The sequence below is a fragment of the Oscarella lobularis genome, chromosome 10, assembly GCF_947507565.1.
Source record: "Oscarella lobularis chromosome 10, ooOscLobu1.1, whole genome shotgun sequence".
In the NCBI taxonomy this organism is placed as follows: Eukaryota; Metazoa; Porifera; class Homoscleromorpha; order Homosclerophorida; family Oscarellidae; genus Oscarella; species Oscarella lobularis.
This window is the reverse complement of record NC_089184.1, coordinates 1,963,257-1,987,473: the sequence shown is the minus strand read 5'-3', so window position 1 is coordinate 1,987,473 and position 24,217 is coordinate 1,963,257. Positions and strand designations below refer to the sequence as shown.

The 24,217-nt window shown below is 51.8% G+C and overlaps 1 protein-coding gene across 1 annotated transcript; it reads right to left on the bottom strand.

Annotated features, from left to right (window-relative positions):
- Nucleotides 1-1,791: 1,791 nt before the first annotated feature.
- On the bottom strand, nt 1,792-24,202 carry LOC136191809 (uncharacterized). Its single transcript, XM_065980224.1, has 48 exons — nt 24,128-24,202; nt 23,741-23,968; nt 23,639-23,686; nt 23,325-23,579; nt 23,115-23,272; nt 22,938-23,063; nt 22,593-22,889; nt 22,495-22,538; nt 22,352-22,435; nt 22,121-22,295; nt 21,869-22,067; nt 21,743-21,813; nt 21,468-21,676; nt 20,986-21,405; nt 20,004-20,928; nt 19,790-19,955; nt 19,359-19,733; nt 19,147-19,312; nt 18,866-19,092; nt 17,175-18,815; nt 16,954-17,119; nt 16,524-16,901; nt 15,707-16,473; nt 14,920-15,655; nt 13,572-14,865; nt 13,352-13,519; nt 13,131-13,298; nt 12,795-13,075; nt 12,372-12,743; nt 11,596-12,316; nt 11,458-11,548; nt 11,298-11,404; nt 10,539-11,248; nt 10,264-10,487; nt 9,311-10,203; nt 9,065-9,256; nt 8,753-9,016; nt 8,419-8,701; nt 8,204-8,369; nt 7,923-8,146; nt 6,776-7,860; nt 6,482-6,718; nt 6,106-6,418; nt 5,891-6,056; nt 4,553-5,837; nt 3,847-4,501; nt 3,626-3,791; nt 1,792-3,569 (listed from the first exon to the last, which is right to left on the bottom strand). The coding sequence occupies exons 2-48, from the start codon at nt 23,871-23,873 to the stop codon at nt 1,955-1,957; spliced, it is 19,446 nt and encodes a 6,481-aa protein (XP_065836296.1). The 5' UTR covers nt 23,874-23,968; nt 24,128-24,202; the 3' UTR covers nt 1,792-1,954.
- Between the last annotated feature and the right edge of the window lie 15 nt (nt 24,203-24,217).

Sequence of the window (24,217 nt, the reverse complement as noted above, 5' to 3'; positions counted from 1 at the left end):
TGCTATTGTGATGCATCCAGAGCAGAAAATTTTCACACAAGCGTTTTACTTCTGGCATGGCAGCGACTGGACGATTTCAGCCTCGAACCGTGGCTGCCAGTGAATGATCAACAGATCTGATGCACTAGTTAGCGTCTCGAAAGTGCAGTTCGGACCACGCGCGTTAGACAATGAAAACAATGGCTTAATAAACACGTGACGTATATCCTGATCAATACTCAAAAGAGCACACGTGATCGGATTAACGTCACGAAACCATTGTCGCCATGCTAACGACGCGTAAGCAAGATAAATTTACACGTCACATAATCTGCGATATGGAGCAACGTCAGAAATTAACACATGCGTCAGAAAATGACGCAAGGTTGTTAGACCACTCCCCCAGTCAGCGCTATATAAACGAGGAGCCCTGGCAGTCGGCACTCGTCCTCTCCGGAGCGCTTCGAGCACATATCTTTCCAATCGTACTCAGTGGTACTGACGAAGAACTCTACAGAGTTCGAACCTAGTCTACCTGATCTAAGTGCGTGGAAGGCTGCGAGCGTTCGGTGGAGCGTACGAGTGTCGACTGCCGGGGCGCACCATATCGTAAGCTACAACCAGAGAAGAAGAGATCGCGTACAGCGAATATGACCGAAAGCGAATATTCGAGTGGAAGCACGTTCGAAGTCTCCGACGACGACGACGATGTTCAAATCCTGGACCAACCTAAGGAAGCTTGGACCATGCTCGCGACGGCACAAGTTCAAACACACGTAGACAACTCAACGGCGACGATGCAGGCGTCTGCTTCGGCGTCTATCACAGATGACGCCCAGCGTGCGACAGCCAAAGCATCGGCTGAGTCCCGTAGGACTCAAAAACCGATCCCGCGGAGAATTCTAACGAATTCCCAATTAATTCTTCTTTTTACAGGGAAAGGCCAATATACAAAGAATACGTCGACTGCGACATCGACAGCACGGAGCGGCCCACTCCACCCTGTGAAGGAGAAAAAGAAAGCGGCGACAAGACGATCTCTGCCTTCACCCTCCCCTCGGCGACGACAGGAACGACGGCGACATCGCGGTCGCATTCTCGAGAGAGAGGCGGCGGCGGCGGCGACGGCGGCGAATACGCGGCAAGAAGCGCGTCGCGCCACGGAAGACGAAGCAGAAGTCGATCGAGACGGCGAGAAAGAGAACCAAGAGAAACGGAGGGACGTCATCGACGAAAGCGATTCGATTACATCGAATCCGACACTGGCGACGAATCGGATTCCGGCGACGAAGAACACGATCGCGCAAAATACAGAAGAGGAAGAGGGCGGCGAGAAAAGCGCGAGCGGCGCGACGAGCGAACGCCACGCAAAGAATCCCGTCGCCGTTGATCGCCGACAACGACGACAACGATGACGAACTATCACTGAGATGGACGAACAATGACGTATCATTGTGTTATTTTCACCACCCCCTTCCCCTATTGATGTTGCATTGTATGATAGTGCTATTTGCAATAAAGATAGTAGTAGCGACTCTCGAGTTGTCGATAGAGACTCAATAAATTCAAGTCCAGAAATCGACAATCGTGAAGCCACCTATCACATCACAAACGAGGACAACTCACAGACGCGGAAAAATTGGTCCTTGAAAAAGGACTCAAATTTATTCCAACTCCTCGACAATACAGTCGAGGGCGAATGCGATCAGAATTCAAAAGGTTCTGCCGCACGATGCGTCGCACATACTACAATGCGGTACGTTCAACAGTACGACTAACAGTAGCACATTCAGTACCTGCTCTCACTGTGTCTTTTTACTTTAGGAGAAAACGTGTGCTAGAAATATATTCGGCGCAGACCGAATGGTCTTACAAAGCATAAAACGTACAAAAAAGTAAACACAAAAGCAATGTTGCAGACGACACAGATCAAGAGCAGCTCACAAACGCGGTCAGTTTCACGTGCACAAGGAATTTACGGACGCCTGCTACACTGAGAGCACAAGAGCTCCGTATTGGTTGTATAAGGCGGATTCGGCAAATTGCCGCCTTCTTTTTCCGCAGGATAGAATCGTGCTTGATTGTTGTTCTGAGTACCCAGAGTGTTATTGTATTGTCGTGGTGATCCATCAATGCAGACTTGTCTGCACTTCGAACTCTGTGAGTAATGCTTGGCAAACAAGTAACCCCAATAATCGACACTGTATCCCGACGGGCAAACATCCGATCCGTACATGAGAAACGTTGACGCGGTGTTACTGTTCATACAGACGGCGCACGGCACTTCGGCCTGATAGACGGCACGCATATCAGACCCAACAAAGTTCGATCCCGTCTCGTACTCGAACCCGTACAATCGCGCCCCGTTCTGATTGCCGTCTTTGTAGTCGCCGTACAGAGGCACTTTGGGCATGCACAGAACACCGACACCGCTTCCCGAGTAGTCGTTGTGAGATCCAGCAGCGAAGCCACTGTATATCAACGTGTCGTCGTCGAGCGGGCATTCATTTCGACCCCATCGAACGTACGTCGGCGCGGCGACACCGGCCTTGTCGTAGTCGGGTGTGCAGACGGAGCAGGTCAACTCGCGATCCTGAATGTAGCGGCCGATCTGGTTGCGGCACCAGATGCTGCCGCATTCAATTTCTGTTAGATACCAAGGAATGTTGAGCGAATTTTCGTTGCCTGGTGCAAGATTGTCGGGATTGGCGTCGACACACGCCCAATCCGTTTGACGCGACGAATAGTACGTGGACATGATGTAGCCAGTGTATTGGAGCTTCCAATTCGCCGGGCAATCGGTTCGAGCCGGATACATGATATTAGAGACGGCTGTCGTGTAGCAAACACTGCACGGCATCGCTCGCTTGTAGACGGCGTCGAACTCCGGCACAATTCCGCTTTGATAGAACTGAACGCCGTAAAGAAGCGCGGGATTCTGATTGCCATCGTTGTACGTTAAATATTTAGGCGATTTTGTCAAGCACATGTTCGTTGCTCCCGATCCTCGATGACCAGCGTTACCGGAGCCCGCGTAACCCGTGTAGAGAAGCTCGGTCCCGGTTGGACACGTCGTACGACCCCATCTCGTGTACACGGAGCCCGTGGTGTTAGAAAGCGGCGCGGAGCACACGGCACAAGTCGCTTCGCGATTCTCCTTGTAGACGTTGCATGGTAGAGATCCGCATTCGTATTCTGTTGGATATAGACGCGCTTCGCCGCTGCTGCCTTTTCCGAGCGTCGTATCTGGGTGCTGATCTACGCAGACAAATTCCGTTCGATCGTAGGACGAACTAGAATGGTAATAGTTCGACATGAGATATCCTTTGTATTCCGTTATCCAACCGCTCGGACATTCGGGCGTGCCGTACACGGTGATCGTCACAGACGAATTCGTTTCGCAAATGGAGCAAGACGCTTTGTAGTCGTGAACGGGCTTGAGATCGGATACCCCGTAGCCACTCGTAATGTAAACGGCGCCGTAGACGCTGTCGCCGTCCTGACTGGTGGTCGTTGCCTCAAAGGACGAACCAGGATTCTTTGTCAGACACATTGGGTTTGATCCCGATCCGGGGTGACTGTAATGAGCCCTGAAAGCGAGAAAATATTCAGGTTAAAGAAAAATCTGGAAGTGTTTCGCGCCTACATCGATAGGTAGCCATCGTAAATTTGCTTCGTTCCACTCGGGCACGATGCTTGTCCCCAGCGGGTGAACACGGATTTTCGCAGGCAGCTAGTTCCGTCGCCGTCGCACACGCCGCACGAGTCAATCGTCGCTTTGCCATTGGGAACGCCAGCACAATCCAGGTCAGCTAACGAGAGGAGGTGCATAAAAGAAAGACGATACTCTATGGTCTACAAACGCACCTGTCTTTGGAACGCATTCCTTTAGAGCGTTCGCAACCGTCTTTTCTGGACAAGCAGAAACGCATTTTCCTCCGAGTCTATTTCCGTCTGCTCCCTTGACAAGAATGTCATTCTGATCGATGACAATCGATGTGCCGTCGTCGAGATTAATAGTGATTGCGCTCTTCGAGCTGATTGACTGGACGTTGCTCTTCAGATTATAGTTCAGACAAGCCGTGCAGTCGGTCCAAGAACCACCCGTGCATCCGTCGCACTCACTATAGCACGCCTGACATCTTTTCGCGCTGTCGGCATACTTCGTCGCGGGACAGCTGGACACGCACGTTTGACCGTCGACGTAGAGAGGGCAACTGGGCAAACGAAGACTGCATTGAGCGCACAAAACTTCGCGGTAGTTCGTGTAAGGTGGGCACGTCAGCGTGCCGCAACGCGTTTCCATCGGATACATTCGTGCCTGGTCGTCGTTCGATGTGCCTCGACGGCCAAACCTTTCCGGCTTATCGTCGATGCAAATAAAATCCGTTTTGTAGTGTCCGTGGTACGACGCAAAGCCGTAACCAGTGTAGTCCGACACGTAGTCAGAAGGACAGGTACTCTTACCGAATACAGTCATGGTAGACGAGGATAGAACGTTTTCGCATACAGAACAAGGAATCTAAACAAAAACTGCATAAAAACAAAGAAACAACCGTAAAATTTAACTCACCTCGGCATTATGTACGCTTCTATAGTCGTTGCTGGTCAATCCGTTGATGTCGTACTCAAATCCGTAGAGAAGCGCGCCGTATTCATTACTATCGCTACGCTCATTGTACGTTGCATTAGTGCGTAAGCAGAGGGAGGTCAATCCGCTGCCACTGTGCGAATGATAAGCACCGGCCGTGAGACCTGCGTACACTTGCGTCGCGCCGGCTGGACACGTCGTTCGTCCCCAACGAACATAAACCGAGCTTCTTCTTTTCGTCTCCGGCGTGCAAACGGCACACGTCACTTCGCGTTCGGAAATGTAGGCGTTTTGCGTGTTCGTTGAACACGGTATGCTACCACATCGGACTTCGGTCGGATACCAATAAGCAGATGTCGAGCCGGAGTGACCTTCTTCTGCGTCCTGGTCGATGCATACCCAGTCGCTTCTCTTGTGACTGTAATAGCCCGCAAAAATGTATCCTTTGTACTCCAGAGTCCACCCCTTAGGACACACGTCGCTGCCCGGTGCCACGATGTGAGCTTCTTTTTCTTGAACGTAGCACAGGCTACACGGCACTGATTTTCCCCCGACGCGCTTGAAAAAGTTCGGCAGACTGCTACTACTTCCCGAATAACGAGCACCATACAGGCGAGCGCCGTTCTGATTTCCGTCGCTTGTCGATATGCCTGACCAATTAGGAGAATCGGTCATACAGAGAGCATTGCCTCCGCTACCGTGAGTGTTGTAATGCTCACTGGCCGCTTGACCTGGGTAGAGAAGGGTGGCCGACGCAGGACACGTTTTCTTTCCCCAGTGAACATACACAGAGCCGGATTCCCCAATAGGAGGCGAACAGACGGCACAGACCGCCTCACGATAAACGACGTAGGGCGGACACTTCAAACTGCCGCAATACGTTTCTGTCAAGTACCAGCGATCCTGATTCTGATTCGTCGACCCGTCGCCTTTTTCCATGTTGGAATCAACACAGACGTACTCGCCTTTGTAGCTCGTATAATAGTTCGCCATCACGTAGCCGAAGTACTCTTGAGTCCACCTTGAAGGGCACAAGGTTGAGCCCCAGACGTGCAACACGGCTCCGCGAACTGCTTCGCAAGCGACGCACGGAATTGGACTATTGGCGACGGCGCGCGGACCCACCGGACCGGCGCCGCCTGTCTCGTACTCTGATCCGTACGTGTCAGCACTACTTTGGTCTGTGTCACGATGCTGGAAGCCAGCAGTAGGATCTCTCGGAAGACAGAGTCGATTGAAGCCGGAGCCAGATGAACCAGACGACGAGCTACGTCAAAAAATAATCGAAGTCCCGCACACTACCGAAAATTTCTGCCTCACCTCGCTGTGTATCCTTCATAAAGTTTGCGGGTGTCGGCCGGACATGATTTGCGTCCCCACCGAATATAAACAGCTTTGTGATTACAGCTCGTTCCATCACCGCCGCACACGCCGCATGCGTCGTAGTTCTTCGATCCTCCAGCAACTCCGGCACAATCAACGACATCTACAGCAACGCCTGGTGAATGCGAACCTAAAGCACATTAGGTTCTTACCCGTTTTATTGACGCAGGTGCTATTAGGATTGGGAATAGTTCCGTTTGGACATTGGGCGACGCACTCGTCCATGTAGCTGACATTGAGACAGGCAATGCATTCGGTTGGCGCCGGTCCTGTGCATCCGTTTGAACCGCATTGATCGTCGCAAAATTGACATCGATTCTCCGAGTCGGCGTACTTTTCCGGTGGACATTCCGACACGCACTCCTGCCCGTTCCAATAACCGTCGCACGCTCCAACAATCTTGCTGCACTGAGCGCAAATCACTTCTCGATTGCTGACGTAAGGCGGACAAGCGAGGGTTCCGCACTATAGTAGAAAAACAACATAAATACATTTTAGACTCGATACTCGATAGTAGCTCAGTTTTACCCCAATTTCCACTGGATACAGTCGACCTTGGTCATCGTTTGAGTTACCCCGTCCGTTGTTGTACGCCTCCGGATTGCGATCCACACAGATAAAGTCTCCCTTGCGATGGTAACTGCCGTGATACGTCGAGAAGACGTAGCCGACGAAATCGGTCGCATATCCAGATGGACACGTGGCGTTTCCGTATAGAGTGAACGTAGACGAAGAGCCGACATTTTCACACACTGAGCACGGAACCTAGTTGCAACAAATAAAAGTATAGGAACAGTAAAGAAATTTGGTGAGTGAACGCACCTCTCGATCCTGCATGCTTCGGTATTCTTGACTTCTCAGCGCCCCTTGGACTTGATACTCCATGCCGTACATGAGTGCGCCGTTCTGATCACCGTCGTTGTGATCGGCGTACGTCACGTTCGGCGTCATGCAAAGAAAGTTAGCGCCGCTTCCCGTGTGACTATAATAGGCCGATCCAACAAAGCCGGTTCGCACCAACTGGGCGCCAGACGGACACTGGGTTCGACCCCAGCGCGTGTACACGGTTGTACGACGATTCGTCTCTGGCGAGCACACGGCACAGGTCAACTCGCGATATCGAACGTAGCCGTTTGGTTTGTTTTCGTCGCATCGTATGCTTCCGCATCGAATCTCCGTCGGATAGAAATAACCGTGGCCGGATCCCGACGACGGTTTATCCGTTGTCTTCGGCTCGTGATCGACGCACACCCAGTTCATTTTTTGATGAGAGTGATAGTCGGCCATGAGGTAGCCCCAGTACTCGACAGTCCAGTCTGTAGGACAGAAATTCTCTCCAGGTACCATGATTGTTGATCCCTTGTTGGGAACTTGGCATACGGCACAAGCCACGGGCTTGCCGTTGACCGATTTAAACGCATAGACAGAGCCGCGCCAATTGTACTGAATTCCCCACAATTCTGCGCCACCATTATTTCCATCACTGTGGGTCAACCATTTCGGATTGTCGTTTACGACGCACAGTGAATTGGCTCCGCTACCCGATCGACCGTGATGACTGCCTGCCGCTCGACCGCTGTATACAAGATTGTTTCCCGACGGGCAAGTCGTGCCGCCCCAGCGAACATAGACGGAGCCCGAAGGAGCGGACGCGCTGACGTTTTTCATGGCCGGAGAACATACAACGCACGTGATTTCTCTGTTCTGAGTAAACGGAGGGCAAGGAAGAGTGCCACATTCCCATTCGGTTGGATACCAGCGATCGTTGTTATGATTCACGCCACCGGAAGCTCTTTCGGGACTTCTGTCAACGCAGACGTACTCGCCCTTGTCTCGCCCGTTCTGATTCGACATCAAATAGCCGCTGTATTCCGCCGTCCAGTTGACAGACGGACAATCGATTGTCCCTATAAAGAGATGAACTCTGTTTCAAAATTTATTAGAGTCCACAGTCGCGCGGACCACTCACCCGGAATCATAACTGCTTCTCCTCTCGTTGCCTCGCACACGGCACAAGCTACGGGATAGTCGTGCACCGAGTTCAAATCGGACGCGCCGTAGCCACTAGTTTCGTACTGAGCCCCGTACATGTACGAGCCGCTATAACCGCCGTCGGTATGCTCCCATGATTGCCCCGGCCACGTGGGCAAGCAAACGCGCCGATAGCCACCGCCACTATGACCATCGTTGGAACTAACAAAAGTATAACTCGAGTCTATTCTATCGTTCAAAAATTCAGTTTTATTATACCTCGCTGCTGTTCCGTTAAACAGCAGTTTTGCTGTCGACGGACACGTCTTCCTGCCCCACCGAACGTATACAGCCTTCAAGTTGCAAGTATCGCCGTTTCCGCCGCAAACTCCGCAGGTGTCAATCTTTTTTGTGCCGTTGACCACTCCAGCGCAATCCAAAGAGGCTGCATAAGGAAATTAGATTCATAATCGTTTCGATTCGCTTTCTCTCACGTTGATTCTTAAAACACGTTTTCGTAGGATTGGGAAGGTACCCGTCGGGGCACTCAGTCACACACTCGTCTGTCTTTTCCATCGAGAAGTGCCGACACTGCGTGCAATTCCTGGCCGACGACCCACTGCATCCACCGTCACATTCAACGTGGCACGGTTGGCAGACGTCCTTATCGTCGATATACGTGTCAATTGGGCAGGACGTAACGCACGACTGTCCCAACTGGTAGTACGAACAGTCCGTCATAATTTCGCTGCACTGAGCACACATAATCTCGCGGTACTATAGCGAAAAATAAGCACTTACATACAGCCTCACTGCCTAAGATCTTACATTGGTGTAAGGAGGACATGGTAAAGCCGAGCATCTCGCTTCGGCGATGTACATAAGTCCCTGGTCATTGTTGCTCGATCCAAGACCGTTGTCATATGGCGTGAATGAACGATCAACGCAAACGTGCTCTAGCTTGTGATGGCCGGAGCCAGCGGCCATAACGTAGCCTGTGTAGTCGGCGCTGTAATTGGTTGGACATATGTCGCTGCCGAATTGAGTAAACGTCGAGGTTGAGTAGAGGTTTTCGCACACCGTGCATGATACCTACAAAGAGAGCCTACAAGACAAGAAACAATTCTCTTCATTCTGTACTTCTCTGTTGGACGCTTGCTGGAAAGGACCCTGTATACTGCCAGGATACTGGTACTCCATTCCGTAGAGACGACCGCGATCGCTGTTTGAGTCCGTGTGATCCAGATACTGCGCCGACGGGTGCATACACATGAGGTTTGCTCCGCTTCCTGACTGGCTATGATGGCCGCCAGCAACAAAGCCAGAATAAACCTAAGAACATAATGTAAACGCTTTATAGATATGAAAAACAGCGAACGACATCACCATGCGAGTTGTTGAATTCGATCCAGGACACGATTTCGCTCCCCATCGCGTAAACACGCTCGCTCGCTGCTTCGTCTCAGGCACACACACGGTGCACGTCACTTCCCTATTTGCAACATAGCCGCCGTCTTCGTCCCGGCATCGAATGCTGCCACATTCGATATCAACGACAGTGTACGCAGCTCCTCCACCCGTTTCCGATGCAATTCCCTCTGCCAAATGATCAACGCATATGTAATTCAGCTTCCAGTTGCCGTAATAGGCCGAAAAGAGATAGCCATAATATTCTGGCTTCCAATTGGGAGGGCACTCATATCGACCCGGAACCATGAGATGAGTGTGGACGTCCGGAACGAAGCACAATGAACACGGCATCCTCTTGTTATTAATCGCTCGTAGTGCAGTGCTCGTCACGGTCGACGTTCCGCTGTAGTAGGCACCGTGTATTCGCGCACCATATTGCTGATTATCGTTGTACTGGAAATAGGCAAGTTCCATGGGAAGGCAAAGTGGATTCGGCGCGCTTCCCGACTCGCCGCTGCTTCCCGAAGCCGTTCGTCCGGTGTAAAGCATCTTGGTTGCGTTGCTTGCCGATGTCGGACACGAGCGCTTGCCCCAGCGCGTGTACACCGTACCGGATCCGGTCGAATCGTCCGGCGAGCAGACGACGCACGACAATTCGCGCCATTTAATGTACGGCGGACACTTGAGTCCGTTGCACTGAACTTCGGTTGTGTACAAATAGGCTTGATTGCGATTCGTTGGTCCCTTTCCTTTTTCCGCGTGTCGCTCGACGCACACAAATTCGGTTTTGTAATGGCTGCTGGCGTAGTACTCAGCCATAATGTAGCCTTGGTACTCTTCGTTCCAACCGGCGGGACATTTCGTTGCACCTATAACGAGAAGAGAAGGAGATGAGAAAAATTCGTTAAGTAGCGCGTCCCTCTCCATACCGGGATAAGTAAGAACGTCTCCTCTTTCGGCTTCGCAGACAGCACACGGTACCGAAGCGCCGTTCAGCGGCTGCAGCTCTTGTACGGACCAACTTCCAGTTGCGTACTGAATGCCATACACTTCTGCACTTGATTGGTCGTAATCGTTGTCCTGCCAGCTGAAAGTTGGTTTTTCTCGCAAGCACATGTAGTTGAAGCCGCTACCGACGTGATTGTAGTGAGAACTAAATAACACCGTAATCGCATATCGTATTTTTTAAAGGAAGAATGCGTACCCCGCCATGAAACCGGTGTAGAGTCGTTTGCTCGGCGCGTTGCACTGCGTGCTTCCCCAGTGCACGTAGATTTTCTTCTGATTGCAACTCTGTCCATCTCCACCGCACACGCCGCATCGATCGAATCGCTTGCTGCCGCCCGGCGTCCCCTCGCAATCAACGCCAACGTCTTTGAAGCATTCCTTAGCACTGTTGGCTCGATAGCCAGCTGGGCACAGAGAGACGCACTTGAGACCAAGACGGAAGTGAGCGCACGGTCCAATGCAGTCGCCCGTCGTCGGCCCTTTGCAACCTTGAGCTCCACACAGTTCGTGACATGCATCGCATCGACTCGTTGTCAAATTCAGGTGCGTTCCGACGGGACACTCCGTCACGCACTCGTCACCGTGAATGTAGTCGAGACAGGGATCGACTTTGCTGCATTGGACGCAGAGCATTTCCCGATAATCCACGTAAGGCGGACAGGGCAGCGCGCCGCATCGATACTCAACCGGATAGAGACGAGCCTGATTGTCGTTTGACGTACCGCGACCGTTGTCGTAATACTCCGGATCCTTATCAACGCACACGTACTCGCTCTTATAATGACCGTGGTAGTCGGAGAAGACGTAGCCGTCAAATTCAGATCGATAGTTTGCCGGACAGGTATTGGTTCCAAAGCGCGTAAAACTCGTTACAGCTTGTTTGCTCTCGCAGACAGAACAAGGAACCTAGAAAGGCAGAGTCGTACGCGAATGACTTAGGAACAAGTGGACCAACTTCTCTTTGATCCATGGATATAAAATTGGCTGAGCCCCTCAGGCAGCTTGCCGCTTCGTACTCGACACCGTAAAGATACGCTCCACTTTGCTCCTTGCCATCATACTCTATCAAAAAACCAAAGTGAGGCTTCTCTCGCAGATTACGCAAGTAAACGCACCTCCGTAGGAAGATTTTTCTGGCAAGCACAGAAAATTGGCTCCGCTGCCGTGATGGCTGTGATAAGCATTTGCCGCAAATCCGTTATACAGCTACACAAGACATTTAGTACAGAACCGTCGAGCCACTTTGAACCTACCAGCTGCGTCGTCGCCGTGCAACTATTTCGCCCCCATCGGGTAAATACGCCAGTTTTTCGTTTCGTATCCGGCGAGCAGACAGCGCACGACATTTCCTGGTACCGATAGTAACTACCGTCCCGTCCGGTGTTGCATTTAATACTGCCGCAGATAAGTTCAACCGGATAAAAATAGGAGAATCCGCTTGACGTGTATCCAAGCGATTCGGGATTCTCATCCACGCAAGCCCAATTCGATTTCCAGTGCGAGTAGTGTGCGGCCATCAGGTAGCCTGCGTACTCTCGATGCCACCCAGCAGGACAGGTAACATTTCCCGGCTGCATGAAATTCGACGATTTTTCTTCGAGAAAACAGACGCTGCAGGGAACACGATGAGAGTGGACGACAGAAAACGTTCGCAGTCCGTATCCGGATGTTTGATAGCGAATGCCTCCTAGCCAAGAGCCCTCCTGGTTCTGATCGTTGTGGTCACCGTACTGAGGCGACGTTGTCAGACACAAAGTGTTCGCGCCGCTGCCGGAGTTCGAATGACTCGATCCCGCTGCTATTCCGGAATAGATTATCTGCGAGTCGGTCGGACACGTTTTACGGCCCCAGCGAGTGTACAAGGAACCGCTCGTCTGGCTCGGTGGCCTGCAAACGGCGCAGGTCAGCTCGCGATTTTGCCTGTACGTAGCGCCGCAGTCCAGAGTGCCGCATTCCGTCTCAGTAGGATACCACCTGGTCTCACACAAATAGTTAAAATTTGGAAGTTTGAAATTTCGATTTTTCTCACCTTCCCTGGTTCCAATTGCCTCGGCTGTCGTCCATCTTTTCCGCCTCTCGATCGACGCACACGTATTCGCCCTTGTGAGACGAATAATAGTTTGACAACAGATAGCCGTCGTACTCCTTTTCCCAATTCGCCGGGCAATCGATAACGCCTGGTACCATCATCACGGGCCCGTGGTCGACTTCACACACGGTGCACGGAACGCGGTAGTGAGCAAGCGACGTTAAATTGCGAATTCCGTAGCCGCTCGTCTCGTATTCTTGACCGTAGAGAAAGCTGCCGGAGCACGACTTGTCGTAGTGAACGAGTCCGAATTCGGGCTCTTCCGGAACACATAGCCGATTAAAACCACTTCCGGAGTGACCGTTCGATGAACTAAAGAAAACTTCAAGCATACTAGAAGAATATACAGTATATTGATCGCACCTTGCCGAGTAGCCTGAATAAAGTTTCGTCGTATTTTCCGGACAGGATTTTCTTCCCCATCGGATGTAGCTATTCTGCGACGGATTCGCTCCGATGTTCTCGCTCGGTTTAAACGGCGGCGCAGGACACGGTTGAACGTTGCACGCCTCGGTCTGCTCCAGCTCGAGTGGACATGCGCGTCCGTTGTTCGTCGGATTCACCAGCACGGTTCGATTGCGCGTGTGAACGCCTTCGCCACCGCACGATTGCGTGCAGGAAGACCAGCGACTCCAAGAGCTCACCTGTTAGAGACATTCGAATTTACACAGTAGGTTACACGTGGAGTAACGTATTTACGATGCAATCGACTGGCCGCGTGCTGTTTATTCCGACCCAGCTGCACTGAGCACAAGGAATTTCTCGGTTTTGAGTAAATGGAGGACAGGGAAAGCTTCCGCACTCCAATTCGACCGGATAAAGACGAGCCTGGTTGTCATTCGAGCTTCCTCTACCGTTATTATATTCCTGACAAATTAAAAGCGGTAAGGAAAACTTTTGGGAACTACACGCTATCGTACCTTTGGATTGTCGTCAACGCAGATGTACTCTCCGGGACCGGAGTTCGAGTAGTAGTGCGAGAAAGCGTAGCCAGTGTAGTCGGCCGAATATCCACTAGGACAAACGTTCGAGGCAAAATGAGTAAAAGTTGCTGCGTCCCGAGTTGCTTCACATACAACACATGGAACCTAAAAGAATATAGAGAATTCTTTTTTATGCTGCTGGCCTGCTAGTAGTCACCTCCTTGTCGTGCACTCCACGGTAGGGATCGGACCAGAGCCCGTAACCGCTCGTCTCGTATTCGTATCCATACAGCCGACCCCCGTCCTGGCTGTTTCCGTTATAATCGACGTATTTAACGTCGAGCGTCATGCACATGACGCTCGCTCCACTTCCCGCATAGCCGTGATGCGATCCGGCAGCAAAGCCGCTATAGAGAACCTTCGTGTCGCCGGGGCACTGCGTATGACCCCAACGGGTGAAAACGGATGTCTTCCGCTTGCTCGGCGACGTGCAAACGGCGCACGTCAGTTCGTGATTAGCGAGATAGTTTTGAACGCCGCTGCCGCACTTGATGCTGCCGCACTCAATTTCAACTGGGTAAACGCGCGCCTGAGTCGATCGCGAGCCACCGCCCGACTCCGCTTTTTCGTCAATACACATCCATTCCTCTTTGTAGTGCGAGTAGTAGGCCGAAAATAGGTAGCCCCAGTATTCCGTCGTCCAACCGCCCGGACATACGTTCGTTGCCGGCACCATCACAGTCGAGTATCGATCGGGAGCGAAGCAAACGGCACAAGGCACTTGATGACGATGCAGCTGTTTCAAAGTTTGAAGTCCATAACCGGATGTCTCGTAGTTGACGCCGTACAGAAGACTTCCATCTTGATTGCTTTCGGAAAAATTCAAATATTTGAGATCTTTGCCATCGACGAGACAGAGATTATTTGCTCCGCTGCCCTGATGGCCGTGACTGCTAGACGCCGCGTTTCCGTCGTAGAGTTTTTCCGCGTTCGCCGGACACGATTTCCTTCCCCAGCGCGTGTAGACGGATCCGCTGCGAATTTCCGGCGAGCAAACAACGCAAGCCAACTCGGTGTTCTGGACGTACGGCGGACAGGCGAAATTCCCGCATTCCGTTTCGGTGAGATACAAGTACGACTGCCACGACGACGATCGACGATCGATGCGTCTCGTCGAAGCGCGATCGACGCAAATAAACTCCGATTTCTTGTGCGTGTAATGCGTCGACATTATGTAGCCCTTGTACTCCTCGCGCCATCCTTTCGGGCACGACGTCTCGCCGTAGAGCGTTGCGACGCCGCCTCGCTGAGCCTCGCACATGGCGCAAGGCATGACGTAGCCGTTCAACGACGATGGAAGATTGGGATCACCGATGAAGCCGTAATTGTTGTAGTTTGTTGCGTAGAGTAGGCCGCCCTCCTGATTCTGATCGTTCGCTATAAAACCGTCGCTCGGCGTATTGGGAACGCAAATATAGTTGTAACCGCTTCCAGAGTGACCGTTACTTTTCCTAGAAATAAGCCCATTTTAGGAAATATTATCGCTTGATAGTGCTGTTTCTTACCCCGCTGTATATCCTTGGAAAACAACCTTTGAAGGAGAATTGCACGTGTAACGACCAAATCTTATGTAAGTGGTGTTCGACTGCGTGATATTGGAACACGCTTCCGCATTGCAGATGACCTGATCCATCAACGACGGACAAGCCTTGCCGCCATTTTCCGCCGCCGTGACGATTTCTCGAGTGCGATTCTTCGTTCCGCCGCCACACGCTTTCGAACACTCGTCCCAGTCGGTCCAGTTGCCGACAACGCAATCGACGGGACGCGCCGCCACCGACAAGTCGACGGCACTGCACTGGGTGCACGTCACTTCGCGATTTTGCACCCACGGCGGACAGTCGAACGGACTACACGCCTCGAATTCAGCCGGATAGATAAAACCTTGATCGTCGTTGCTTTGTCCGCGATTGTTGTCGTAAATAACGGGACTGTCGTCGACGCAGATGTACTGATTTCGATGATTGTAGCTCGTGTAGTAGTCGGCAAAGACGTAGCCCGTGTAGTCGCTCGAGTAGCCGGACGGACAAGTCACGTTTCCAAAGAGCGTGAACGTACTTCTCGCGTTGTTGTTCTCGCAGACGGCACACGGCACTTCGCCGTCGTGAACGCTCCGATAGTCGCCGTAGAGGCCGTAGCCACTCGTCTGATACTCGACGCCGTAGAGCTGAGCGCCGTAGTGATTTCCACTGATGTAGTCGACGTAAACAGCCTCGCGAGCCATGCAGAGATAGTTCGGTCCTAAAAAAAACGGTCAGCACCGTTTAAAAATGCCAACTGGGCATTTCCTACCTGATCCAGAGTGGCTGTAATAGGAACCCGCTGTGAAACCACTGTATACCAAGCTCGAGCTATTGCCACAATCCGGACGACCCCATCGCGTGTACGTGACAGCTTTCCTGTTCGTATCCGGCGTGCAAACGGTGCAAGTCAATTCCCAATTGCCTCGATAGCCACCCGGCAGATTGCTGCACCGCATACTACCGCACTCGGTCTCCGTCGGATAAAAATACACGGCATTGCTCGTGACTTTCTCCAGCGTCTGCGCGTCTTTGTCCACGCAAACGAAATTCGTCTTTCGATGCGAATAATAGGAACCCATCAGGTAGCCGGTGTATTCGATTTGCCAACCGGACGGACAATCGTTTCGGCCTGGATGAAGAATGTTCGTTTCGCGATCGGTTGTCATGCAGACGACGCAGGGAACGGCGTAGTCGTGCTTGCTTCGAAACGACGAGATTCCGTATCCGCTCGTCGCGTATCGCACGCCCCAGAGTCTCGCGCCGTTATCCTGTCGACCGGGCTTGACGTAGTCAAATCTTGGAGTTTCGGTGACGCACAAGGGATTAGCTCCGCTGCCGTATCGGTCGTGATATTCGGCAGCGGCGCGGCCTTTGTAGACGAGTTTGGAAGTAGCCGGGCAATCATTGCGACCCCAGCGAGTGTAGATTGAGCCAGAGACGCCGCTGTCAGGCGAACAGACGACACAAGTCACTTCATTGCCATTAGTGTACGGATTGCAGGGTAAATTTCCACAGCCAAATTCAGTCGGATAAAACCTGACAAAAAAATGGATTACTTCCCTTACTAGTGTGCCTAATTTTAGTACCTTCCCCAGTTGCGGTTCGTCGTTCCTTTTCCTTTCTCCGGTTTCTTGTCGACGCACAAGTATTCGCCGCTGTATTGGTTGTAGTGATTGCCCATAACGTATCCTTCGTATTCCATCTTGAATCCACTCGGACACACGTCCGTGCCGGGCACCATGACAACGCCACCGAGACTGGCCTCGCACGCGGTACAAACAATCGGAGCGTTGTGGACACTATTCCAAGGACTTGCACTGTCACTCCACGATCCCGTCTCGTATTCGGAAGAGTAGATAAGCGCACCGTTCTGACTCTCGTCCTGATGAATGTCCTTGCCGTAGTTCGGCTTCAACGGAAGACACATTCTGTTGTAGCCGCTTCCTTTGTGATCATTGTGCGAACTTGAAAAGAGGACATGGAAAAAAGATCAGATGAAATCGACCTCTCGCTTACCCTGCCACGAGACCGTTGTAAAGAAAACGACTACCCTTCGGGCACGTCGTTCGGCCCCATCGGATGTAAACGGCCGCCATACGACACGAAGAATTGTCGCCGCCGCATACGCCACAAGCATCGATAACTTTCGGACCATTTACAACGCCGGCACAGTCCATAGTGGCTAAAACAAAATCTCAAAGAAAGGTCAAAAATGCTAGGGGCCCCCCTACTCTTACGTTTCTCCGCAATGCACTTGTTCTCAATCGTCTTGACTGTTCCTGATGGGCACGTCATATTCGGCAGACACGTACCATTAAATTCGACGTATCGACAGGCGCCAGTGCAATTCGTCGCTCCCGGTCCGCGGCAACCTTCGTCGCCGCACGTCTCGTCACACGCCCGACACACGCTCTTCTCGTCCGAATATTTCGACGTGGGACACGACTTGACGCAGTCACTCCCGTCGCGATAGTCCTCGCAATTGGGCTGCAAGAGGCTGCACTGAACGCACGATATCTCGCGATCTCCCTTGTAGGGCGGACACGGAACGCCGCTGCACGACAATTCGACGGGAAACAAGCGCGCCTGATCGTTATTCGACGTCGAACTCACTTCGTACGTCTCCGGCGCCGTGTCGACGCACACGTACTCGCCTTTTCGATACGTGCTCGTCGAATAGTGATGCGAAAACGCGTAGCCGACGTAATCCGCTTGGTAGCCGTACGGACACGAAACGTTGCCGAACTTGGTAAACGTCGTCGACGCTCGACGATTCTCGCAGACTGCACACGGCACTTCGTGATTGTGAACGTTCCGATACTGACCGCGAAGGCCGTATCCGCTTGTTTCGTACTCGTAGCCGTAAAGCCGAGCACCGTTCTGATCGTTATCGTCGTGATAGCCATAGATCGTCGTCTTGGTCATGCATAGAACGTTGGCCCCGCTGCCGCTGTGCGTGTAGTAGGAACCGGCCGCAAATCCGCTGTAGACCAGCGACGAGTCGGCGGGGCACTGTCGTCGTCCCCAGCGCGTGTAGACGGCGCCTTGTCGTTTTGTCTCCGGACTGCACACGGCACACGTCAGCTCGCGATTGCCAATGTAGCCGCCGGCGCGTCGCTGACAACGAATGCTGCCGCACTCGATCTCAGTCGGATACCATCGACCTTGATTGGATCGAGGAAAGCCGAGACTTTCCGGCTCCGAGTCGACGCACACCCAATTGCTTTTCTGACTCGTGTAGTAACCGGCGAACAGATAGCCGGCGTATTCCAATCGCCAGTTGACAGGACACACGTTCTGACCCGGCACCATGACGTTCGAATCGCGATCGGGTGTAAAGCAGACGGAACACGGTATGAGATGCTGATGGACGCCGTACATTTCTGTGCTTTTGATTCCGTATCCGCTCGTTTCGTATTGAACGCCGTATATGCGAGCGCCGCTGTTCGAACCGTCGTTGTACTCGCTATAGCGAATGTCGTCGTTTTGGACGAGACAGAGAGGATTGGCACCGTTTCCACCTTCGCTGTGATGCGTTCCAGCCGATTGACCCGTGTAGACGGTGACGACGTCGCCGTACGTGTCGTTCGCCGTGCACGTTTTGCGTCCCCACTGCACGTAGACGGAGCCCGTTTCGGCGATCGGCGAACAGACGACGCACGCCGCTTCTCGGTATTGTTTATAGGTGAGAGGACAGGGCAAATTGCCGCAGAAGAACTCGGCGATTTCCCAGTAGTTCGAGTAGGACGACTTGCCAAAGAGCGACTGCTCGGGATTGCCGTCCAAACAGACGTACTCGCCGACGTAATCGTTGTACCGATTGGCGGCGATGTATCCGTCGTATTCCTCTTTCCATCCCGTCGGGCAAGTATTAGTAGCTTTAGGGAAAAGATAGAGGAAAAAAGGAACTCGTATGGGTAAGTAGTACCTGGAATCATAAGTACTGCTCCGTGTGCTGCCTCACAAACGGCGCACGGTATCGCTCTCTGATAGTAAGCCCGCATGGTCGGAATGCCCGTGTTGCTACCGTAGTACGATCCGTAGAGAAGACCGCCGTTCTGATCCGCGTCGTCGTGCTGATTGGTCAGAGGATACGATGGCACCGGTGGCAAACATAAACGATTGTAACCGCTACCTGAATGCCCTTTCCACTCACTAGAAAACGTCAGTGAATCGGCTACCATAGCGTCGTACGCCGAGTTCTCTTACCCCGCCGCAAGACCCGAAAACAGTCGTCTCGTGCCCGAAGGACAGTACGAACTTCCCCATCTCGTATAGACGGAATTTTGATTGCACGTCGTTCCGTCGCCTCCGCACACGCCACAGGCATCAAACGACCGATTTCCTCCTCGCACGCCATCGCAGTCCATGAGAGCTAAGAGAAATATAACAAAAGCACGTGGACCATTACTGTTCCCTACCTGTCTTGTTGATGCAGAGATCCTCAGGCGTTCGAACGTAATCGTCTGGGCATTCTGCCACGCATTCGCGACTATCGTTCACCATAACGTTCGCGCAGCGAGAGCACTGGTCCGCCTCAGCACCAAAACATCCGTCTAGGCATTCGTCGTGACACGGCACGCATTCTCTCGTCGTCTCGTTGGCAAAAGTCAATTCCGGACACTCGTTCAAACAAGTGTCATTGTACGTGTACTGAGTGCAGAGACTGATGTGCGTCGTACACTGAGCGCAAACAATTTCTCTATTCTGTGTGTACGGCGGACACGGCAACGATCCACACTGGCTTTCAACGGGATAGATCAAGCCTTGATCACCAGGATCACCGGGAGAGTAAGCTATAAAGGGGGGAAAAAACAGATTAGCGCTCTCTATTCCCCTAATTATAACGTACCTTCAGGTTTGTTGTCCACGCATATGTATTGGCCTTTCTGATGAGAATAATGATTGGAAAACGTGTAGCCTTGATAAGAAGCCTTAAATCCTAGCGGGCAGTCCAGTTTGCCAAAAAGCGTGTAAGTCGTCGAAGGCCGTACGTTCTCGCACACAGCACAGGGAACCTATCGAATCAAATTATTCCGTACCAATTACTTCGCAGCTGTACCTACCCTTCTGTTGGCAACGCTTTGATATTCCGGCGACGTCAATCCGTATCCGCTCGTTTTGTACTCGTAGCCGTACAACAGCGATCCGTCCTGATTCTGCGAATTGTAATCGGCGTACAACGACTCGTTTCGCATGCACAAATAGCTCGCCGAGCCGCCGCGATGTCCGTGATGCTCGCCGGCCATAAAACCTGAATAGACGATCGTCGTGTCAAAGGGACACGTCGTTCTCCCCCAGCGCGTAAAGACGGACGATTTGCGCTTCGTTTCGGGACTGCACACCGAGCACGTCACCTCGCGATTTTGACTATATCCTCCCGTGACGCCCGTTCGACATTGAATGGCGCCGCACTCCGTCTCCGTCGGATACCACCGACCTTGATTCGACGACGACGACGACGAAACGACTTCGGGATCCTTGTCAACGCAAACGTAGTTCATCTTGTAGTTGCCGTGCTGGTTTGCCATCAAATAGCCGCTGTATTCGACGGTCCAAGATGGCGGACAGTCAGTGCGACCGGGCGTCATAATGGCAACTTCTTTCTGCGGTATCAAACACACGGCGCACGGAGCTCGACGTTGGTGGACATTGTTAAAGGGATCGGGCGGCAAACCGTAGCCGGACGTGTAGTAGGTGATTCCGTAGATTCTCGCTCCGTATTGCTGGTTGTCGTTGTGATCGTTGTACGACTGTTCGTCGTAAAGACACATGGCGTTCGCTCCGCTACCCGATTCGCCGTGATGAGCGCCGACGGCGCGTCCGGCGTAGACGAGATCGGTGTCGTTGGGACACGTCGTGCGACCCCAGCGCGTGTAGAGAGCGCCCGTTCGATTTTCCGGCGGCGAGCAGACGACGCAGGAGAGCTCGCGATCTTGAACGTAAGGCGGACAGGGCAAATCGCCGCATTTCATCTCGGTGGGATACCAACTAAACGATAAAAAAAAACGTAGGATCGCGAAGCGAAGAAACCGATGCACGTTTCACCGATCTTGATTCGTATTTCGATTTCCCATCGTTGCTTTCGCCGGATCTCTATCAACGCAAACGTACTCGCCTTTGTAGTTGCCGTAATAATTCGACATAATATAGCCGGAGTATTCTTCCGTCCAGCCGTCAGGACAGCCCTTGGGAGCGCGCTTACGACGCGACGAGCTCGACGAGCTGTACATTCCCCCTATGCCTGGTATCATCGCAACATCGGGAACGGACACTTCGCACACAGCGCATGCGATCGGATTGTCGTTCACGCCATAGATGTCTCTCACGCCGTAGCCGGACGTCTGATATTCGGCTCCGTACAAGTAGCCGCCGGATTGGCTATTGTCGTTGTGATACGTTCCCACTTGGGTATCCATCGGCACGCACAAGCGATTGTAGCCGCTTCCGTGGTGACCGTCATTGGAACTAGACAAAGAAAAACTCGACTATAGTCAATTTCACAACGCGGCGTTGCCGATTTACTATACCTCGCCGCCACGCCGCTGTACAAGAATCGCGCTCCTTTTCTACACGTCGTTTGGCCCCAGCGAACGTAGGTCGTGCAACCGGCAACGCAGCCGACGCAAATTCCTATGTTGCACGGTTGGGTTTCGAGAAGCGTGGGGCACGCTTTGCCGCCCTTTTGAGACGGCGCGACAATACGTCGTTTTCGAGTTTGAATTCCGCCACCGCAAGTCTACAAAAAAGAAAAGAAAGGAACTTTCGCTAACTCGTCCTGTGCGCATTTGACAAAGAATAGTACCTTCGTGCAAACAGACCACTCTCCCCAATCAGCGACGTGACAGTCAATTGGTAGAAAGTCGAGCTTGTTTTCTGATCGGACAATAGTTTCTCTCTGCCTAACATTTCTTATATTTCTATTGAATACCTGAATCTTTTACTGCTACGCTGACTGAAGACAGGTTGCGTTGAATGTCGGCAATTTCACTATTCTGATCATCGAGGCTAGAATCGAGTTCTTTCACGTCTTCCACGAGCGCGTCTAAAGCCGCATTTTGACTGCCGTCCGATTTCGTTCTGTTTCGAATGCTTGCGTCGAGTCTCTGGTTCACTTGGGCCACGGAAGCCTTTCGAAAGAAAGTTAGGCGCAATAGCGTACAACTCTTACGTTTTCTGAGACCTCAATTTGCAAATCGGTGCCTTCAAGATCGTTCACTTTGAATTTAACGTCGGAAACTTCAGAAACAATTATCTGCTGAGTCTGCGTCAAGTCGTCGAGACGTTGTGTCGCATTCTGAAGGTGACTATTCATCTGAACAAGTTGCTGGTGCTGAGACGAAGCATTGCTCCGTAGACTAAACAAAACAGAAAGAATGGGAAAAGTAGCGCTTCTTCTTCGTTAATAACTTACTTCGCTATTTCCTTTTGAAGATCGTTCAAGAGGCTTGACTGAGCAGCGAGACTATTCACAGCAACCGACAACTGCCCTGTAAGTCTAAAGGAGAATGATCTAGTAAACAGAATCAGCCAAAAGGCAACGACGCAAGACTCGACCTGATAACGTTGGCGTTGAGATCATTAAAAAGAGAGGCATTGAACTACAGAAAAATTAATCAAACGTCCAATTTGTGTCTCAAAGGAAATAAGATCACCATTTGCGGAGTTGGCGTTGTTGGAGGATCAGTGACTTGCTGAGTGGCTTGCTGAGTGACTGGTTGCTGAGTGACTCCGGCTTTTTGAGTAAAACCACCAGGCGTTTGAGTGACGCCGGGTTTTTGTGTAACACCGGGCTTTTGAGTATCACCACCACCACCAGGTGCTTGAGTAACGCCGGGTTTTTGACTAACCCCAGCACTTGGCGTCTGAGGAGAGCGAGTTTCGTTGCCTCCGAGACCGGCAGGAGTGCCCGTTGTTGAACCGTTCACTGAGCCGTTTGTAGGCGAAAGTGTCTAGAGAGACTTGATAAAGAAAAACAAAGAACAGAGACAAATAATTACCCCGTTCGGTTCCTCGGTAGTCGGCGACGGAGTCGTTGGCATCGATTTCGTCTCCGGTTGAGTCGTTTGCGCAACTGAGCCTGCGGTCGTCGGCAACTTGGTCGGAGGCAAGGTTGGCAGAGGACCCTAAAGGGATCCTAAGTTGTATACAGCATGCTGTGCAAAAGCGATACTCACCACAACAATTTCAATCTGCTTCACCAACGTCTCTTGACTGTCTTGATAGTTTTTGACGTCTGTTCTGATGTTGCTTAGGTCCTTCGATATTGCTGCTAATACTTCGGTAACAGTTCCCTGCTGCACTTGACCCTCTGCATCTGTCACCATCACTTCATCTAAAGACGGATCAATAATTGAGCAATCATTGTTATCTAATAGAAATGATACTTTCGTCTGATTTCGTCTTGAGTAGGCCGCTCATGAGAAGAACGACAAGCACAATGGCGACAATAGCCAAAATCAGGCCGATGACGGCCACGGCAATGAGTCCCTTTGAAGGGCGCGACTTCTTTTTCAAGTCGTAATTGTTTTTGTCGCGAAAGAGGGGCAACTGCGACGAGCCTGTTAAGCCCAGCGACAAATTCTCTTCCGATCGTTTCTTCTTCATCTTTTTCGGCTTCTCTGCAACTTTAGCGTACCCACCTGAAAAGGCATCACGTGAGAGCTGGCAAAGCCGGCACAACAAACGCTAAAAAATCGACCATCGTCTGTCTTTGAATTCCCGTCATCCTCAAACATTGCGTATGCATCTGCAGTACAACACCTGAGTTACGTAGGAACAGGTAGCCCAAATGTTACCGCACCAGGTGGAAAGTCAACGTCCTGTGCGGTTGAATAGGTTGGATTGGAGAATCCCTCTGGAAAAACGTCAACATTGTCTTCCGATGGCAAGAACATCGGGTTGTTGACCACTGTCGGATCGTTGCGCCGATCCATTGGGCTCCACCCTATCAGCTCACGTGTGCCGCACCTCCAGGACCACCATGGAGACACATGACGAAGTGCAAAGTAGAACGTAGGAGGATCTCTACCTAGAATACAGCTAAATCGTTGAAAGTAGCAGAATTTCAGTTCTTTGGTGGACAACAGTACCACTAGCTCACCCTATTTGCATCGAAAGTGGAAGAGGGGGCCCCCCCGTAAACAATTCCGACCAAAACTGATGTTTTACTTAAAATTAAAGTGTTTACCATGATAACGATCGTCTTCAAGAAAGAGAAAGGCTCGTTTCAGCGCCTGGCATGTGTACGGATTCTGTTCCCAATCCGGGGTAAGCGCGT